Consider the following 21807-nt stretch of genomic DNA (forward strand, 5'->3'; position numbering starts at 1 on the left):
TTGGCCATCAAGGAAAACGCTATGTCTGGCGCAAACCCAACACCTCACATCACCCCGAGAACACCATCCACACAGTGAAGCATGGTGGTGGCAGCATCATGCTGTGGGATGATTTTCATCGGCAGGGACTGGGAAGCTGGTCAGAATTGAAGGATGGTGCTAAACACAGGGAAATTCTTGAGGGAAAGCTTTTTCGGTCTTCCAGAGATTTGAGACTGGGACGAAGGTTCACCTTCCAGCAGGACAATGACTCTATGCATACTGCTGAAGCAACACTGGAGTGGTTTAAGGGGAAACATTTAAATGTCTTGGAATGGCCTAGTCAAAGCCCAGACCTCAATCCAATTGAGAATCTGTGGTATGATTTAAAGATTGCTGTCCACCAGAGGAACCCATCCAACTTGAAGGAGCTGGAGCAGTTTTGCCTTGAAGAATGGGCAAAAATCCCAGTGGCTAGATGTGCCAAGCTTATAGAGACATACCCCAAGAGACTTGCAGCTGTAATTGCTGCAAAAGATGGCTCTACAAAGTATTAACTTGGGGGGGGTGAATAGTTATGCACGCTCAAGTTCTCCTTTTTTTTGTCTTATTTCTTGTTTGTTTCACACAAAAAAAAAATGTATCTTCAAAGTGGTAGGCATGTTGTGTAAATCAAATGATTCAAACCCCCCCAAAATCTATTTTTAATTCCAGGTTGTAAGGCAACAAAATAGGAAAAATGCCAAGGGTGGTGAATACTTTCGCAAGCCACTGTACGTCTGAATACTGAAAACATCATCCATCCTCCATAACATGGAGAGAGTTACAAAGCACACATCGAATTAGGCTAGTCTCTACTGACCAACTGCCATCAATGATCTACAGAATAGGTAGCGTAATTTGACAGTATTTTATGTTTTTTAATAATAAAAGTTCTAAACTTGCTTTATGAGTAGTGTGTGACCCTAGTGTGGCAACACATACATTCTAAGTGATTTCAAATGGGTCTTTCTCCATTCTGATTGTTTTATACTGTTCAATTGAATTTCCTGCATTTCCATACATTTTTGCATTTACTGCACTTATTTGAGGTGATTTTCACACTGCCATGTCAGGCTGCATGATATGGGGAAAAGAACTAGGCCTTATTTTTAACCAAATATTGCAATTGCAATTTGACTTGCAGTTTAGGTCAAAACACCTGGGTGAACTGTAGGAATCATGGAAATAGAATAATCATTATAATTCTATAGTTAGAATATAATAGTGGGCACTTTGAATACAATGTTGTTTGACATGACAATGAATGAAAATGCCAGGCAGGAGTTATTGTGACAGGGTAGGAACCAAAGTGATGGTCAGTGTTTCCTAGGGGACCCTATAAATCTTTGGCTGTATTAACTAGCTACGTTTGCTCTGACTCAGTACATTTATTAGCTAGCTAGCCAGCTAACTAACGATTAGAATTAGCGGCTAACACGATTTAGCTTAGCTAAGAAAAGACAAACTAGATGTTTACAGATGTAAGAAACAAAGTGTAATTATAGAACGCGTGTGGATTTATATTAAGCAAATGTCATCAAAATTGTTGCATGTGCTTCATTGACGATGCAGACTGAACGCAAGTGTCTGGTGGTCAAGCAACAACAAATGCGCTCCTTGAGTGATAGGGGACGGGGCTAAGTATGTGAGGAAAGCGGCATGGAGAGATGGGGAGAGAGCTGAGGGGGGATGACTCAAGTTTTTTTTAAATGTTTTTTATTTAACCTTTATTTAACTAGGCAAGTCAGTTAAGTACGTATTATTATTATTTTTTACACAATGACGGCCTACCCCGTCCAAACCCTCCCCTAACCCAGACGATGCTGGGTCAATTGTGCGCCGCCCTATGGGACTCCCAATCACAGCCTTTTGTGATTCAGCCTGGAATCGAACCAGGGTCTGTAGTGACACCTCTAGCACTGAGATGCAGTGCCTTAGGGCTCCCGAGTGGCGCAGCGGTCTAAGTTGTAGCAGTGTAAACAATAAAAATGGAACGTTACACACGGTATATCACATTTAACAAACCAAACATTCAAATACAGTTATAGAAGGTAAAGTAAAAACCCAAACCGGTCCGTGCATCAATACCGGTATATAGTAAAATATGGTATACCGCCCAGTCCTAGTTGAGGACAGCTATGGCTACCATGTAATGTGACTAGGAGTAGATTACAGCTGTCATGTAGTGGGAATAGGAGTGGATAAGAGGAAGCCAGGGGGTGGTTTTCCTCAGAGAATGGTGGGGCCTGGCCGTTCTTCCCTCCAGCCTCTGAGGCTTTCATGTAGTGCCTCTCTCTATCTGGCCCTAACACAAACCAGGCTCTTCGCCGCACTGCAAAAACCAGGCTCTCCGCCGTGACGTAAAAACCCGGCTCTCACTATCTAGAGGTAGCCTTTCCCATAACAAAAGTCTGAGCATGAGACGGTCTCTGAGGGCTTGCTTTTAACCAGACTAATAGCCCTGCTGTGTAAAGTGAGAGTTAATAAACAGGGCCACTGTAAACAGAGGATTAGCCTAGTGTGAGAGCGCCTAGCCAAACAAGCTAAAAACAGAAACACAGAGCCACACGTGTCTTATGAATGCATAAGAAATGGGACTAAATCACATACATCAAAACATGGTGGTCTCATGTTTCATGAGCTGAAGTAAAATATAACAGAAATTTTCCATACCCACAAAAAACGTATTTCTCTCCAATTATGTGCACAAATTTGTTTACATACCTGTTAGTGAGCATTTCTCTTTTGCCAAGATAATCCATCCACCTGACAGGTGTGGTATATCAAGTGCACCTTGTGCTGGGGACAATAAAAGGCCACTAAAACGTGCCGTTTTGCCCCACAACACAATGCCACAGATGTCTCAAGTTGAGGGAGCGCGCAATTGGCATGTTGACTGGAATGGAATGTCCACCAGAGATGTTGCCAGAGAATTTTATGTTCTTCATTTCTCTACCACAAGCCGCCTCTCCAACGTCGTTTTAGAGAATTTGGCAGTATGTCCAACCGGCCTCACAACCGCAGACTACGTGTAACCACGCCAGCCCAAGACCTCCAAATCCGGCTTCTTCACCTGCGGGATCGTCTGAGACCAGTTATCCGGACAGCTGATGATGCCTGTAATAAAGCCCTTTTGTGGGGCTAAAACTCATTCTGATTGGCTTGGCCTGGCTCCCCGTGGGTGGACTTTGCCCTCCCAGGCCCACCCATGACTGCGCCCCTGCCCAGTCATGTGAAATCCATAGATTAAGGCCTAATGAATTTATTTAAATTGACTGATTTCCTTATATGAACTGTAACTCAGTAAAATCATTGAACTTGTTGCATGTTGCGTTTATATTTTTGTTCAATGTATTTCCAGCAACCAACCTAGTCATGACTGTTGTAAAGTTCTGCCTACGGCCTAGTATGAAATGCAGTCGTAATGCTGAGGCGGCATTGGCACGCACTAACTACGCTCTTAAGCTCTTGATGGTTGCTAGGCAGCGCCCGCTACTACTATCCTCCTGCCAGTTCTAAACTTTGCGAGGCATGTCGCTTCACCTGTCTCTTCACATATTCCAACACATGCACTGTTTTCTTAACCACAACTGGATGGATCCATAAATAATTACTGGGGGAATAAATATCAATGGGTGACGTAAATATTGGAATGAAGTAGGTGAATGCAAGTGGAAGGAATGAAGTAGGCGAATGCAACTGGAAGGAATAATGTAGGCGAATGCAAGTGGAAGGAATGAAGTAGGCGAATGCAAGTGGAAGGCCAATTGTTGCGTACTGAATCTCCCAAAGTCATCCAAATGTTATAATTCATTTGAAGCAATAGCCTGCCCATGTGTTCACTAGTTCAGCACCATTTCGTGCCGCTTTTAGACAAGCGTGGAGAGTCATCTTGATAAATCAATCAATGTCAGATTTGTATTTTTACTGAATCTCTGTTTGGATATAGGTTAGGCTACCATTAGGCTGTGGAAATGTCTAGTTGGCTCATTCATTAGCACTGATCAGAACATTTTGTCAGCATGTTATGTAGTTTAACAAGTGGATTGTTTTTCACTTCACTCACTGCCGCTTACTAGCCTAGGCCTACACGAGACCAAAAGCCTGTACTTGTCTTAATCAATCAATGGGATTGTTTTTCTCACCGATTCTCCATCTGTATATTTGGTTAATTCTCTGGCTGGCAAACAAGTGGAGGTGGTAGCTCATGTATTCGTTTACTCATCTATCACTGATCAGAAACATTTAGCATGCAATAATGTAGTCTTAATCAAGTGTAGGCCTATTGTTATGCTCAATCTCGTAAAGGCAACTCCAAAATGCTTTTGAAAATATAGATTGCTATTATTTTCTATCGGTATCATGATGAAGATATTCTCAATGTAAGACCCTACGTCTGCTCCCTAACAAAGTGAATGTGAGGGTAGGAAACAAGATGAAACGTGGATTTAAAAAAATTAAAAACATGGGCTTGTTTCAAAATATCCCTTTTTTATATGACAGCGGTTCCAAATGTTGCCGTGACACAAAAGTTGTGTGGGAAAAATATGATTTGTATTTTATTCTGTTATATTTCATTATATTCTTAACCTATTATAAAATATATGTGTTTTGACTGTGATCAGGGTAGCCTAACTGTGTCTTGTCTGTTTAACTTGTTATGGATAGGGGGCAGTATTTTCACGGCCGGATAAAAAACGTACCCGATTTAATCTGATTATTACTCCTGCCCAGAAACTAGAATATGCATATAATTATTAGCTTTGGATAGAAAACACTCCAAAGTTTCTAAAACTGTTTGAATGGTGTCTGTGAGTATAAGAGAACTCATTTGGCAGGCCAAAACCTGAGAAGATTCCTTACAGGAAGTGCCCTCTCTGACCATTTCTTGGCCTTCTACACTCTCTTTATTGAAAACTGAGGATCTCTGCTGTAACGTGACAATTCCTACGGCTCCCATAGGCTCTCAGAAGGCGGCAGAATGTTGAATGATGACTTTGCAGGCCATGGCTGAAAAACAGTAGCGCATTTGGATAGTGGTCGATCAGAGAACAATGAGACTGGGGGCGCGTGCACGAGAAGACTCCATGTTTTTATTTTCAGTCTTTGAACGAAAACGACTCCCGGTCGGAATATTATCGCTTTTTTACGAGAAAAATCGCATAAAAATTGATTTTAAACAGCGTTTGACATGCTTGAAGTACGGTAATGGAATATTTTGAATTTTTTTGTCACGAAACGCGCCGGGCGCGTCACCCTTCGGATAGTGTCTTGAACGCACAACAAAACGCCGCTATTTGGATGTAACTATGGATTATTTGGAACCAAACCAACATTTGTTATTTAAGTAGAAGTCCTGGGAGTGCATTCTGACGAAGAACAGCAAAGGTAATCCAATTTTTCTTATAGTAAATCTGAGTTTAGTGAGGGCCAAACTTGGTGGGTGTCAAAATAGCTAGCCTGTGATGGCGAGCTATCTACTCAGAATATTGCACAATGTGCTTTCACCGAAAAGTTATTTTAAAATCGGACATAGCGATTGCATAAAGGAGTTCTGTATCTATAATTCTTAAAATAATTGTTATGTTTTTTGTCAACGTTTATCGTGAGTAATTTAGTAGATTCACCGGAAGTTTCGGTGGGTATGCTAGTTCTAAACGTCACATGCTAATGTAAAAAGCTGTTTTTTTTATATAAATATGAACTTGATTGAACAAAACATGCATGTATTGTATAACATAATGTCCTAAGAGTGTCATCTGATGAAGATCATCAAAGGTTAGTGCTGCATTTAGCTGTGGTTTTGTTTTTTGTGACATTATATGCTAGCTTGAAAAATGGGTGTCTATTTCTGGCTGGGTACTCTGCTGACATAATCTAATGTTTTGCTTTCGCTGTAAAGCCTTTTTGAAATCGGACAGTGTGGTTAGATAAAGGAGAGTCTTGTCTTTAAAATGGTGTAAAATAGTCATATGTTTGAAAAATGGAAGTCTTCGGATTTTCGAGGACTTTGTATTTCGCGCCACGCCCATCATTGGATATTGCAGCAGGTGTTCCGCTAGCGGAACGTCTAGATGTAATAGGTTAATGAACAAAATCACTATTGATTTCCTGTGCATGGCACAGCCATGTAGCCTATAGGCTGCACAGACCAGTAACATCATTCAACAAAAAATGTGCCATTCTATTGTTTTGAAAATATATCTTAGTCTAATAATGTTTCTTAACCTCTTCGGGCTAGGGGGCACTATTTTCACATCTGGATGAAAAGCTGTTAAAATAATGTCTGTGAGTATAACATAACTTATTTGGCAGGCGAAACCCCAAGGACAAACCATCCAGGGAAAAAAAAAATTGAGGTCACTGTGTTTTCAATTAAATTTCTATGGGAAACTATATTTATGAGGCACCTGGTTGCAGTTCCTATGGCTTCCAGTAGATGTCAACAGTCTTCAGAAATTGGTTGATGTTTTTCTTTAGAGAAATTAAGAAGTATGGCTGTTCTCTGTGAGTGTCAAGCCAAGTGGACTCTATTGTGTTTTGCGTGCGACCTGGAGCTCGCTCCACGTTGATTTTATCGGCTATTGAACACAGTATATTCCGTCTTAAATTTTATCGATTATTTACGTTTTAGGATACCTGAGGAAGGATTAGGAAAGTTGTTTGAAATGTTGGGACCAAGTTTACAGGTAACTTATTAGATCATTTGTAGTCATGTTGGGCGAGTTGGAACCGGTGTATTTCTGAATCAAACGCGCCAAATAAATTGACATTTTGGGGATATAACAAAGGAATTTATTGAACAAAAGGACTATTTGTGATGTTTCTGGGACATTTTGGAGTGCCAACAGAAGAAGATCTTCAAAGGTAAGGCATGAATTATATCATTATTTCTGGCTTCGTGTCACACCTCCCTGGTTGAAAAATGTTTGTCATGCATTTGTATGATGGGGCGCTGTCCTCAGATAATCGCATGGTTTGCTTTCGCCGTAAAGCCTTTTTGAAATCTGACACGGTGGCTGGATTAACAAGAAGTTAAGCTTTATTTTGATGTATTGCGCTAATGGAACGTCTAGCCGTAACAGGTTTTAAGACCTGCCTAAAACACATTAATAAATGGATTTCTTTGTAATGGTGTATATTCAATGGATTTCTTCAAATACATGTCCACCCACATTGGCACACTCCTAAACTTGCCGGCACAAACAAGGTACATATAAAAGGCTTGTCCCGGAAAGAATGTGGTCAAAATGGGACTGTATGAATTTGGCTCTAAAAAAACATTGCCAGATTTTTTTTATTTTGGCAACATACCGTTAAGTCTGTCTGTCAAGGTTATACAGTTTATGTTGCATTGTGTTATCAGCTGCTTACACACTCTTTCGGCCACCATATATGGCCATAACGTCAAGGAAAAGGGGGCAATTGGACTGCAGTTTTCTTTGCTTTTGATGTTTAACTGGCATTGTGCCCTAAGAAATTGAGCCTGGGCTGGCCTGGGAACAGCCAGAATGACTGAGTGGAGGTGTTAGCCTGTTGTCGTAGTGACCGGCACTATCATCCTGAAGCTGACCCTCCTGACAGGGTGCGGCTCTGTGGAAAACTGGCATCATCAAAGCAAGCTACATCCTCAGGTCTGATATACTATCCAAGTACAGTGCTGTTGAACTGAGGTGTCGTTCGCCTGTTCTGAACCAACGTTTCTGTCTTTCCCACGAGACTTGGAACTGGCAATGCAAGACTAGCCTGTTAGACTATTACTATCCTAGATCTGAACTAGTACCCAGAGTGGCCCTCCTAGCTGTTGATCCTTGGATGGTCTTCAAGTCCTGCTATCCAATAAAGTGAACTGAACTACTAACTCCCTGGCTGGGACAGAGCTAAGTTGGAGATGCTGCCATGCAGTACAGTAAAGGAATCTAATTAGACAATTGATTAGGCTATATTTAATTCTCACACCTTTGAGACAAAACAGCCCCATGAAATAAGATCATTAATCATACAAGATTTTAGCTGGATTGCTTAACTGCGGTGCACAAGTTGATGGAGAGCAGCAGTTCAGGTGTAGGGAGTGAATGTACAGTGAAACACACCGGAGCCTCGACCAGCTGCCATATTGGTACTCCTCAGAAGGAGCAGTTCTCCATAGGAATGAATGGAATTCTACAGTATTTCAACAAAATGTTTTAAAAAAAGGACAAAATAACATGTATTTAGGATTTGTTGTTGTTGTAGTGGGGACAGTAACAGTACTCTCTAAAAAAATTACTTTAAGGAATATGTTTTGATATCTTTATTTTAAAATGTTTATGTTCAGTTCACATAATATAATTTAAACGTATGCATTAAGGTGTGTAATAGAATATATTTGTCAAAAATGTGTGTAGATGTTAATAAATGCATTTTTATTTCTTCCAATATCTTTTTTTACAATGGAGGAGTACCAAAATGGCTGCTCGATGGCTTCAGAACAGCACCCCCTGTAAGTGATCTATGGTAAATACACATTATTGCATATGTCTTAATAATTTAATTGTTCCCATTAAAACGCTAACTTCTAATGTAAACAGATCCATTCCGATATCAAACAATCATTCTATATTAATGGTATTTTCTATACTAGGATACGTCAATGCCAGAACTCATAAGACCTGCAACTCCTGAGAAAGTTGATCACAGAATAGGTAGAGGTGTTGCATGCTTCCCAACCGAAACACTTTGGTAGAGTTCGTGCATATATTATGACGCCATTTTGTGATGTTTTTGTTCGTTTTGCATTTTGCTGAGTTTTTTTCTCTCGGCTGTTTGGTAACACAACCTTTTTGAGGGAGGCAAGCCGAAGTTCGGAGCCAAAGTCCACGCCCCTTCATCAGTTATTGGTCAACAGTAGGGATTCTTCAAAAACTCTTGTCATTCAACGTGAGACGACTCATTTTCATGCAAGTTTATTAATAGAAAAATACTGCAGCTCACTGGTCGCACTAAACATCTAACTAAGATGTAAAATTGCACGACTAAGATTTCTTGAGTTATCTTAGATGAATTCTGAATATTTTGAGGAAGTGTATACTGGCTATGGCGCCTCAAACTGGACAAACAGTAGTAATGCAGATTTTTCTCATTTTTCAAGCAAAGGTCTTTTTACGGAGTATGTGAGCACACTCGTTGGGTTCGGCTAGCCGAGTTCAGTTAGGTGCCAGACTAACTGAAGCATGCTGATGCCTTTAGCCTGTTGTCGTAGTGACAGGCACCATCATCCTGAAGCTGAACCTCCACATTCCCTGGAGACCCTCCTGACAGGGTGAAGCTCAGTGGAATACTGGCATCATCAAAGCAAGCTACATTCTCAGGTCTGATATATTATCCAAGTACAGTGCTGCTGAACTGAGGTGTCGTTCGCCTGTTCTGAACCAACGTTTCCGTCTTTCCCATGAGACTTGGAACTGGCAATGCAAGACTAGCCTGTTAGACTATTACTATCCTAGATCTGAACTAGTACCCAGAGTGGCCATCCTAGCTGTTGATCCTTGGATGGTCTTCAAGTCCTGTTATCCAATACAGTGAACTGAACTACCTGGCTGGGACAGAGCTTAGTTGGAGATGCTGCTTCTGTGCTGTGACATTCATGGAATTTTGGAGGACAGTTATTTGTCAGTCAAATGACCGCAGGTCACCGTTATAATTGTCAGTTTTTTTTATTTAAGACGCACATTCTTCCCCCCACCTCCGCTCGACTGCAGGAAGGGGGACGTTGCCTAGGAAACCAAAGACTTGATTGCTACAACACCTTGCTTGCTTCAGCAAGGAGCAACACCTTTTCATCACATTGTAAAGAGTCCATGTTACCGCGGAAATGGACTCAACCGCACAAATGTCCGGCCGTCCCGTCGTCAGTCAGATGCTCGTTCCAGTTCCTTTTTTTCATACCGGTTATGGCGGATATTTTATTATCATTATAGTCTTCATCCATAACTGTCGGATACACAATTATACGGTCATTGTGCCATCCCTATTCTGCGCCAAGTCATACAGTACTCTTGAAATCTACAAAAGGATATGGTTAGGCTACATTTCATTCTCAAACCTTGGAGACAAAACAGACTCATGAAATAAGATATTAAATCATACAAGATTTTGGCTAGATTGCTTAACTGCGGTGCACAACAAGTTGATGGAGAGCAGCAGTTGAGGTGTAGGGAGTGAATGTGCAGTGAAACACACCGGCGCCTCGACCACCAGACCCAGGCATCCCATGAGCCTCGTTGTTGACAGAGACGAGAGGCAGCGACTACACCAGAGGTCAACCGGGTCAGAGTACATAATAACATGCATACAACCAACGGTGTATAAACCCTGGATTGCTGATGCTATGTGTATTTGGCAATGAGAGGCACGGAAGCCATGCATACAACATGTCTTAATAATTGAATTGTTCCCATTAAAACTCTAACTTCTAATTTAAACAGATCGAGTCCAATATCAAACAATTATTCTAGGATCAGTGGAAGAGAAGTGCATGACTTACTGCTTTGACAAAGACGCCCATGAGCTCAGGGAACTGGTGTGTGAGCATGGCCAGCATGGCAGTGAAGGAGCAAAGGCCCGCTGTGAAGAGGATGAAGAAGGGAAGCTCTTTCTTCGGGTACACAGACACCTCATGGAAGGCTGCAGAAGAGAAGGAGAGTGAGAGAGGTGGGGTGGGGGTAGAGAGGCACATATCATGAGTGGACAGCAGAATTGACCATTGCATTGAGTATACTGTATAGTAGTGACTTGTCCTACTTACTCGGCAGCAGTTCCCGATCTGCTGTTTCTGTGCACCCAGGGTAGGGGTAAAACAGGTGACCCTTCTCTAGAGGGTAGGGAATTATCCGAAAAGCTGCAGGAGAGAAATACAGAAAAAAAAAACACATCAATGACTTTTAATGCGAGTGCATAATCCTTTAAATAAATCAAACAATTAATCAATTAACCCACTAATTCATCAATCAATCAATGTCCTACACCCAGTACGTACTGCCTTCCCAGGTACAGTGCAGCAGGTTTAAGGCTCCCTCGGCCCTCTTCCAATGCTGCAGGTGAAAAAAGGCGTAGGCCACCGCCTCGCTGTCCCCCCTCTTCAGGATGTGTTCTGGAGGCAGGATCAGACTCTTCATCTCTAATAAATACTAGACAGAGGGAGACAGGATCAGACTCTTCATCTCTAATAAATACTAGACAGAGGGAGACAGGATCAGACTCTTCATCTCTAATAAAAACTAGACAGAGGGAGACAGGATCAGACTCTTCATCTCTAATAAATACTACAGTCAGAGAGGGAGACAGGATCAGACTCTTCATCTCTAATAAATACTAGACAGAGAGGGAGACAGGATCAGACTCTTCATCTCTAATAAATACTACAGTCAGAGGGAGACAGGATCAGACTCTTCATCTCTAATAAATACTACAGTCAGAGAGGGAGACAGGATCAGACTCTTCATCTCTAATAAATACTACAGTCAGAGAGGGAGACAGGATCAGACTCTTCATCTCTAATAAATACTAGACAGAGGGAGACAGGATCAGACTCTTCATCTCTAATAAATACTAGACAGAGGGAGACAGGATCAGACTCTTCATCTGTAATAAATACTACAGTCAGAGAGGGAGACAGGATCAGACTCTTCATCTCTAATAAATACTACAGTCAGAGAGGGAGACAGGATCAGACTCTTCATCTCTAATAAATACTAGACAGAGGGAGACAGGATCAGACTCTTCATCTCTAATAAATACTAGACAGAGGGAGACAGGATCAGACTCTTCATCTCTAATAAATACTAGACAGAGGGAGACAGGATCAGACTCTTCATCTCTAATAAAAACTAGACAGAGGGAGACAGGATCAGACTCTTCATCTCTAATAAATACTAGACAGAGGGAGACAGGATCAGACTCTTCATCTCTAATAAATACTACAGTCAGAGAGGGAGACAGGATCAGACTCTTCATCTCTAATAAAAACTAGACAGAGGGAGACAGGATCAGACTCTTCATCTCTAATAAATACTACAGTCAGAGAGGGAGACAGGATCAGACTCTTCATCTCTAATAAAAACTAGACAGAGGGAGACAGGATCAGACTCTTCATCTCTAATAAATACAAGACAGAGGGAGACAGGATCAGACTCTTCATCTCTAATAAATACTACAGTCAGAGAGGGAGACAGGATCAGGCTCTTCATCTCTAATAAATACAAGACAGAGGGAGACAGGATCAGGCTCTTCATCTCTAATAAATACAAGACAGAGGGAGACAGGATCAGACTCTTCATCTCTAATAAATACTAGACAGAGAGGGAGACAGGATCAGGCTCTTCATCTCTAATAAATACAAGACAGAGGGAGACAGGATCAGGCTCTTCATCTCTAATAAATACTAGACAGAGAGGGAGACAGGATCAGACTCTTCATCTCTAATAAATACTAGACAGAGGGAGACAGGATCAGACTCTTCATCTCTAATAAATACTAGACAGAGGGAGACAGGATCAGGCTCTTCATCTCTAATAAATACTAGACAGAGGGAGACAGGATCAGACTCTTCATCTCTAATAAATACTAGACAGAGGGAGACAGGATCAGACTCTTCATCTCTAATAAATACTAGACAGAGGGAGACAGGATCAGACTCTTCATCTCTAATAAATACTAGACAGAGGGAGACAGGATCAGACTCTTCATCTCTAATAAATACTAGACAGAGGGAGACAGGATCAGACTCTTCATCTCTAATAAATACTAGACAGAGGGAGACAGGATCAGACTCTTCATCTCTAATAAATACTACGTCAGAGAGGGAGACAGGATCAGACTCTTCATCTCTAATAAATACTACAGTCAGAGAGGGAGACAGGATCAGACTCTTCATCTCTAATAAATACTAGACAGAGGGAGACAGGATCAGACTCTTCATCTCTAATAAATACTAGACAGAGGGAGACAGGATCAGACTCTTCATCTCTAATAAATACTAGACAGAGGGAGACAGGATCAGACTCTTCATCTCTAATAAATACTAGACAGAGAGGGAGACAGGATCAGACTCTTCATCTCTAATAAATACTACAGTCAGAGAGGGAGACAGGATCAGACTCTTCATCTCTAATAAATACTAGACAGAGGGAGACAGGATCAGACTCTTCATCTCTAATAAATACTAGACAGAGGGAGACAGGATCAGACTCTTCATCTCTAATAAATACTAGACAGAGGGAGACAGGATCAGACTCTTCATCTCTAATAAATACTAGACAGAGGGAGACAGGATCAGACTCTTCATCTCTAATAAATACTAGACAGAGAGGGAGACAGGATCAGACTCTTCATCTCTAATAAATACTAGACAGAGGGAGACAGGATCAGACTCTTCATCTCTAATAAATACTAGACAGAGGGAGACAGGATCAGACTCTTCATCTCTAATAAATACTAGACAGAGGGAGACAGGATCAGACTCTTCATCTCTAATAAATACTACAGTCAGAGAGGGAGACAGGATCAGACTCTTCATCTCTAATAAATACTACAGTCAGAGAGGGAGACAGGATCAGACTCTTCATCTCTAATAAATACTACAGTCAGAGAGGGAGACAGGATCAGACTCTTCATCTCTAATAAATACTACAGTCAGAGAGGGAGACAGGATCAGACTCTTCATCTCTAATAAATACTACAGTCAGAGAGGGAGACAGGATCAGACTCTTCATCTCTAATAAATACTACAGTCAGAGAGGGAGACAGGATCAGACTCTTCATCTCTAATAAATACTAGACAGAGAGGGAGACAGGATCAGACTCTTCATCTCTAATAAATACTACAGTCAGAGAGGGAGACAGGATCAGACTCTTCATCTCTAATAAAAACTAGACAGAGAGGGAGACAGGAAAGTAACACCAGATAGATAACATTATAGTCAAAGGCATTTACATCATAGTTATTTAACAGACACTGTGTGTGTGTGTGTGTGTGTGTGGCGGCGTGGCTGTGGCGTTAATCCCCTCTGAACTGGTCCCCTGGGCTGTGGAGGCCGCTGGGGCCATTGGCGTTGGGCCTGCTGGATTCCCAGGCCGCCTGCCTCACAGGACTATGAGTCTCAGTCTGACACTTTGGGAAGGTTACCATAAAGCTAATCCTGTCTAATCCCCCCCATGGTTCCAGGCTCAGCCAACCAGCCAGCCCAGTGCAGAGCAGCCCAGAGCAGAGCCGCCGCCCTCGCCTGGGCGCACCCAGGGGCAGGAAAGGGAGACAAGCCCCAACCCTCTGCTCTGCTCTTCTCTCAGGGACAGTTAGGTGGTGGTAGCTAGCTGGCTACAGTGTGAATGTGGTAGTGATGGGTATGCTTGGATAAGTGTTCAAACGTGTTCTGCACACACTGCTGTGTTTTATTTGACTGCCAAGTCGTGCGACTTTCAGGTCCTCTCCAAAGTTGAGACTTTAACGTGGGTCAGCACTTACTGAAAAAGGGTGCTGGTCATTATACTGTTACGAGCAGCACCTTTATCCAGGTATCCCAGTGTTTAATAAGAGGGTAGAGGTGATGTTTACCAAAGCATTTGACTGGCAGCTGTCCTGCCTGGCATAAGGGTGGGTAACGCCCCCCCAGCCCATCCCCAGTTGCCTCTTTGATGAAGAGATTGAGTTTCATTGACACTCCCCTTTTATCTTGGAACACTGATGAACTGGAGTTTAACTCATAAGCCTCCCTCAGATTTTAATCTTCAACATTTAGCACAATGGAACACTTCGACAATAATGACATCATCTAGCCATCGTCTCATTGACTCACGGTGCTGGTGAGGATACAGATTACCTCTGAGGCTCTCTACCATGTTAGGTCACCCTCAGGAATCAGTACTGGACAGATGCCGAGCAGGAGAATGATATTGACCATAGACACTAATCTTAGGTCAGTTTTGAATGGTTCCATCCGATGATTAGGGTCTGGTGAAGGGAAGCTGATCCTAGATCTGTGCTAAGGCTTCTTCCTGCTAGAGTCAGTCTATAACTACTACTCTCGGTCTCAGGTGTTGCGTCACACCTGCTACTACCTATGTGAAGCCTCCATCCCCCTGAATCCTGAACAAGGCTGAGGAGGCCATCGCCACAACACAGGCTACCAGGCACAAAGCTGCACACTCCAAAGGCGTGAGGAATTGTTACCATAGGAGTGTGCTAAATTTAAAACACATTCAGGTGTCCTTAACACATGACCAGCAGGCTGCCCTCGGTCCGGTTGCTCAACCTTTCTACCGTACCTTGGGGTAGGGGGTAGAGAGCGCATGAGAGACAGGGAAAAAGAAAGGGGAGAGAGACTGATTGGGACAGACAGGCTAAAGAGTAGAGAGGTGGAGCAAGCGTGGCAGTTGAGCACTGAAACAGCTGGGTGTGTGGAGCATTTAGTGCCGTCTGCTCATGTGATGTAGCGTGATGTCCATATATAATCCCTTCAGGCCTGCTGCGATGCTGGCCCTAACACTCCCCACGCCTGAACCAGAATACCCAGAAATCTTGCCTTCATTAAACTGCCCTTCCCTGGCTGGCTAGCTTGCTGGTGTCTGTGTGTGTGGGGGGGTTTAGCTGGCTGCTGAGGGGTCACGTTGCCAAGGTCAAGAAACGAATTGTGGGGGGGGGGTCTTACTCGTTGATTGAAGCGGAGAATGTGGGGAAGCTGCTGGGAATGGAAGCCCACCCACAACAGAGCCAGAGCAGCTCGCTCCAGTCCAGTGAACCACTGGTATCTGTATGTGAACACTGGCTGCTGGGCAGAAAACAGCCCACGCCAGGCATGCCTCAGGCTCTACGGCTACAGGTGCACTCACTGACCATTTAGACAGACATAGACAGCGCTCCCCTGTGAAAGAGATACAGAAGATCTCAATGGGACTCAACTTGATAAATAAAGACAGGTCTGACACAAATAAATGGAAATAATCCCACTAACTGCAAAATTTCAGTCAACAACAGCCAAAAGCTTTCACTATAAGAACATTAGTGGAGTCAATGAGGTGAGTTGACACGGTGAGGCCACAGAACGTGCTTCACTCCCGAGAACACTCCGACCGACAACTCTTTACAGGTTGTCACATCAACAGCGCTGCATGTCAGCAGCCATTTTGACAGCACAGCTGAGTTCCTCTTCCTCGGGGTGTCTCGGACTCAGAGTTCAGCCGGTCTGTCTGCCTGTCTATTATGAGACGTGAAGCCCATGTGAAAGACTGAAGGAGAGGCTCTGCTTCAATGGGACAGAGGTTGACAGATAGAAGAGATTAGTCTCTCCTAGGTCAACGGTCTAGGGTATCACCAGTTGAAAGCAGAGGTACTGTAGATGTGAACTATCTCTGGGATCACTACTTTATAGTCTGACCCGCCCTGAGTGTATGTCAACGCCGTGGGGGGGGGGCAGTGCCCCTGGGGGCGGGTGACACTCAGGATGAGGGCCCTGTCATCAAAGCCTGGATCAAAGAGCTGAGTTTCCCCCTCTGCCTGTGACTACCACACATTGCAGCTCTCACACACACACACACACACACACACACACACACACACACACACACACACACACACACACACACACACACACACACACACACACACACACACACACACACACACACACACACACACACACACACACACACACACACTACATTTTGCTGTAGGGGGTACTGCGACCTGTGTGTGTGCATATGAGTGAGTGTGAGAGAGAAAGAGTGTGTTTTAGTATGGGACATCCAAGCCTAATCCCTGTGGGAAGAGATGTGCAGGAATTGTTTCTGTCTGTCTACTGCAGGGAGAAACATCAGAGAGGCAGGGGGCCCCTTGTTGTCGCCCAGAGCCCAGACCAGAGGCCAGACAGATGCATGATCAGGGAGGGTGCACTTCCTGTTCAGTAGGTAGAAAACATTTTGAAACTGGGGATGTACTACCTGACCTTGTGAAATAATAACATAGATTTGTATTTTCCATTGCAAAAGATTTTGCTACAATGTGCCATACTGAACACGACCCAGATCTCACTATGAACTCTTTATAGTTCATTGATAGATAGCCATGACAACAGAATAATAATTAGACTAATAGTGTCTCCTTTAGTAAAATCCACTAAGTGTATGGTACCATGTTCTTCTGTGCAGCAGAGAGAGAGTAGTGGCTCACAGGTCCAGTCCTGACTACAGCAGCTATGTTTACTATGCAGTGCAATATTGACACTTGCTGGCTAACATAGGTCATTACAGGTAATACAATGGAGCAAAGTCAGCTCACTTAGGTTGAGAAGTTGATGATGCCCTCTCTGCAGCTATCACTCAAGAGGAGTATGGCGTACAGAGACAACTAAATAGCTATCACGTGTGTGTAAAATATGAGACTTTGCTCAAATAATGCGAACTGTATATACAGACAATGTCGTACATCAGTCGTGTTAACCCCACCATTGGTTCAGGTCAGGAGTTAGATAGGATACGCTAAGATGATCCTAGATCTGTACATGTCTCCCCACTAATGGTTAAGGTTAGGATTTGGATTGGGTAAACTGATACTAGATCTGTGACTGAGGGTCTGGACTGACCTTTGGCACATGTGGGTTAAACTCCACGGCTCTGTGTATAGCCTCCACAGCATTCATCTCTGCAGTGCTCAGGCCCCGCCGGGATGCTGCCTCAGGAGAAAACCTGGGAGATAGAGAAAGAGAGAAGACACACCCATGATAAGACACAGGAGTCAGGACAGCTTTAAGTAGGAGATATCATGCACTTCAGTCACAAATAGGGGGTTTGATGTCCCACAAACATGTCTTAAAGATTAGTCTGACCTATAAAGACAGATGCATCCATGTCAAGTATAGATCATACTGTTTGTTAATATCTTAAAAATGTTACATTAAATCACATTGCTGTCTTTCCACAGGGACATACTTCTCTGATACAGCCCGTGCTTTCAGCAGTGCAGATGTGTAGCATATAGTGGCTGACTTTGGCAAGCTGATATCTACAACGAGAACACATGACGGTTATTTCACCTTAAACTCAAACGAGGAGTCTGGAAATCATGAGTATCAAAATCAAATTTGTCACATGAGCCGAATACAGCAGGTGTAGACCTTACCGTGAAATGCTTACTTACAAGCCCTTAAAACAACAATGCAGTTAAGAAAATAGAGTTAAGAAAATATTTACTACATAAATTATAGTTAAATTATTTTTTTTTTAAATAAATAACAATAACGAACCTATATTCAGGGGGTACCGAGTCAACGTGCGGGGATACAGGTTAGTCGAGGTCATTTGTACATGTAGGTAGGGGTAAAGTGACAAAGGAATGGTTCAAAGTTGTAGTAGTTAGTTGGCTTGAATCCTGTTTTGCTGATGTGGTCCTGCATGGCTCAGTTGGTAGCATGATGCTTCAACGCCACGATCATGGCTTTGATTCCCACTGCCGGCCACAGACTCACTACTGTCGCCTTGGATAAAAGCATCTGCTAAATGGCATATATCTTACCGTCGTATTTGGCGAGGACTGCTTGTACATCAGCATAGGCCTGCAGCTCCAGTAGTGCCTCCAGGAGGTTTTCATGTATATTCAACATTCCCAACAGTGGGAATTCTTTCATTAACTGGGAGAAGTAAGGAACAGTGAGTGAATATAGGAATCATAAAAATGGCAGGACTAACCAGTATGAAAGGAGCATAGAAGAGGACTAAAGACAGGACTACACAAATCAGGGCTATGTTCAGTAGTCAAACGTTCATGAACGTTGCCGATGGAAATTCTTCTAATAGAGCCGACATGATTCCTTGTCATTCTACATATCAGAGGCATGTTTGTTCTACATAGCATATTTCTATCCAAAGGTTCCAAAATGTTGCGTCCTGCTGAGTGCGCCCCAGGGCCTCCAGTTCCACAATACTTCTGGTTGTTCTTCTATTCTCTTAACAGCGACTGGTTCAGACCTGGGACAACATGTGTGTGAACACTCCCTCTAGCCAATCAATGACATCAGCTACTAGGGAGCAAAGAAAAGCAGCCATAATGCAGAATTCAAGGCCCTGATTTGAACACCCCTGATTAAGGAAATGCCAACACTCACATCTCTCATCATTTTCACTGCCTCCTTGATGCGTCCCAGCTTGCGTGCACACATGGCCAGTCTGCGTTTGATGTACACCAGCAAGTTGATGTCTTTGCCAGCTATGGAAGAGAGGAAAATTAATACATTTAATTATAACAATCGCATCCCTGACTAATTCTTTTAAACTAAGGGTCAGAGGCCTGAGGCTTGTGACGGGGTCCTGTACTCTCTGTTCTCTCTTACCACTCCGCAGGGCTTGTTTAAACAGCCTCTCAGCCTCTGTGATGGTGGTGGCTTCCTCCTCTGCCAGTAGCACATAGGCAGCAGCACACCTAAACACCACAGGAAAGACATTTGCTATGCAATCTAGTTCATAAGAATATACATACTTGTTTTACTGAATGAGAAAATTAATTTGGGATTTTCCTGAATGAGTATACAGTCTTAACAGAAATGGTGGAACTCACTCGTGGTTCATCTCTATGGCCTGGTAAGCTGCTCTTATCCGGGCTTGGGGATTCCTCTCCCTCCAGGCCTTCTGCATAACTGTAACAGGCCAGAACCAGACAACAAATACTGTACTGAATGCATTACAGAGAGATGGATCCAGAAACATATCAACACAGGAGGCCGATGAGGACCAAAGCAGTCTTTCAAAAGGAATTAAAGTGTTCTATTCCTTCGCAGACATTTACACTTTGGCTAACACTTTTCTATGATATTCCAATTAAAAAGTTTGGATTCTAACCAGTATCTTCAGCCTTGATTTGCTGAGTGTCACCAGTGAAGAAAGTCTGGTGGTCTTGAGCAGACAGGTTCATATCGTAGTACGTCAAAGGCTCCTTTCCAGTCACCCAGGTGTACCTTTAGATGGGTACAGTACAACATGAAGACAGTGTTAGGCTGAAAAACAACACAGTATTAGGCTGAAGTACAACATGAACATGGACAGTGTTAGGCTGAAGTACAACACGAAGACAGTGTTAGGCTGAAGTACAACACGAAGACAGTGTTAGGCTGAGGTACAACACGGAGACAGTGTTAGGCTGAAGTACAACACGGAGACAGTGTTAGGCTGAAGTACAACACGGAGACAGTGTTAGGCTGAAGTACAACACGGAGACAGTGTTAGGCTGAAGTACAACACGGAGACAGTGTCAGGCTGAAGTACAACACGGAGACAGTGTCAGGCTGAAGTACAACACGGAGACAGTGTCAGGCTGAAGTACAACACGAACACAGTGTCAGGCTGAAGTACAACACGGAGACAGTGTTAGGCTGAAGTACAACACGGAGACAGTGTCAGGCTGAAGTACAACACGAACACAGTGTCAGGCTGAAGTACAACACGGAGACAGTGTTAGGCTGAAGTACAACACGGAGACAGTGTCAGGCTGAAGTACAACACGAAGACAGTGTCAGGCTGAAGTACAACACGGAGACAGTGTCAGGCTGAAGTACAACACGGAGACAGTGTTAGGCTGAGGTACAACACGAAGACAGTGTCAGGCTGAAGTACAACACGAAGACAGTGTCAGGCTGAAGTACAACACGGAGACAGTGTTAGGCTGAAGTACAACACGGAGACAGTGTTAGGCTGAAGTACAACACGGAGACAGTGTCAGGCTGAAGTACAACACGGAGACAGTGTCAGGCTGAAGTACAACACGGAGACAGTGTCAGGCTGAAGTACAACACGAAGACAGTGTTAGGCTGAAGTACAACACGGAGACAGTGTTAGGATGAAGTACAACACGGAGACAGTGTCAGGCTGAAGTACAACACGGAGACAGTGTCAGGCTGAAGTACAACATGAAGACAGTGACATGCTGTGGGGTCTCATCCTACCTGCTGTATTCTGCTCCTCTGAATAGATTTAATGGATTCCTCCAAACTTTACACTCTGCAAAAGACAGTGTCATTGTATCATTACTTTGTTACATTGATGGCCTTGCAAACCTGAATCACATATTCAACCCACGGCCATTTTAGTTTTCTGTTGCAAAATGGGGAAACATTTTAGTTGGTGAAATGTTTACCTGAGACACTGGGTCTGGGCTCAGCATCTCCATTGACTGAGGAGAACAGGCCAGTGGTTGAGCTGCTCTCCACCCCACCTAGGAGGGGTCGCAGATGGCTAACAGACACCTGCTCGATGAATGAGGTTCCATACTTACGGAAGTACCACCACTCAAATATCTGGGGGCAGGGGATTGTGAGAGTCATACAGAGAGCAATGTACCGGTACACAAATCTTCTAAACAATTTATTTGATTATCATATAATTATTGTGCACTAACTGTACAATATGCTACCTTTGGTGTTGGTATTTGAAATCCACATTTCCAGATGTAGTGTCTACAATCAAACTACAAATAACTCTGTGATCATTACAACTCACCAAGATTAGGCCAGAGATGAGAGAGGATGTTCCAGTGAGTGCCACATAGAATTTAGGGGTCAGTGTATTCAAGAACACAGATGCTGAAACAACAATGAACGCTATGTTAGATCAAACGCATCGCATAAAAATGAATGACACTTGCCTAACAGGGATTCACACTGTCCACTCTGAAGGTAGCTATTAGCTTGCTGATCATGCAGAGCCCACCACACTGGCAGTTGCTGACTGAGTCAGTGTGTACTGTAGCTAGCCACAGTAGTGATGTTGAAG

General features: G+C 43.2%; 1 protein-coding gene across 1 annotated transcript in view; it reads right to left on the minus strand.

The window, feature by feature from the left end:
* Nucleotides 1–21807, minus strand: part of LOC106566045 (suppressor of tumorigenicity 7 protein-like) — a 42388-nt gene that overhangs the window by 19684 nt on the left and 897 nt on the right. The window contains exons 2-14 of the mRNA XM_014133852.2: nucleotides 21535–21617; nucleotides 21173–21332; nucleotides 20982–21036; nucleotides 19882–19997; nucleotides 19601–19679; nucleotides 19377–19465; nucleotides 19152–19252; nucleotides 18563–18677; nucleotides 17980–18052; nucleotides 17634–17736; nucleotides 11039–11189; nucleotides 10808–10900; nucleotides 10547–10686 (exon numbers count right to left, since the gene is read on the minus strand). Coding sequence (XP_013989327.1) covers nucleotides 10547–10686; nucleotides 10808–10900; nucleotides 11039–11189; nucleotides 17634–17736; nucleotides 17980–18052; nucleotides 18563–18677; nucleotides 19152–19252; nucleotides 19377–19465; nucleotides 19601–19679; nucleotides 19882–19997; nucleotides 20982–21036; nucleotides 21173–21332; nucleotides 21535–21617 — 1358 coding nt within the window. The remainder of the gene's footprint in view (nucleotides 1–10546; nucleotides 10687–10807; nucleotides 10901–11038; nucleotides 11190–17633; nucleotides 17737–17979; nucleotides 18053–18562; nucleotides 18678–19151; nucleotides 19253–19376; nucleotides 19466–19600; nucleotides 19680–19881; nucleotides 19998–20981; nucleotides 21037–21172; nucleotides 21333–21534; nucleotides 21618–21807) is intronic.

Source organism: Salmo salar, chromosome ssa12 (assembly GCF_905237065.1).
Source record: "Salmo salar chromosome ssa12, Ssal_v3.1, whole genome shotgun sequence".
Taxonomy (NCBI): Eukaryota; Metazoa; Chordata; class Actinopteri; order Salmoniformes; family Salmonidae; genus Salmo; species Salmo salar.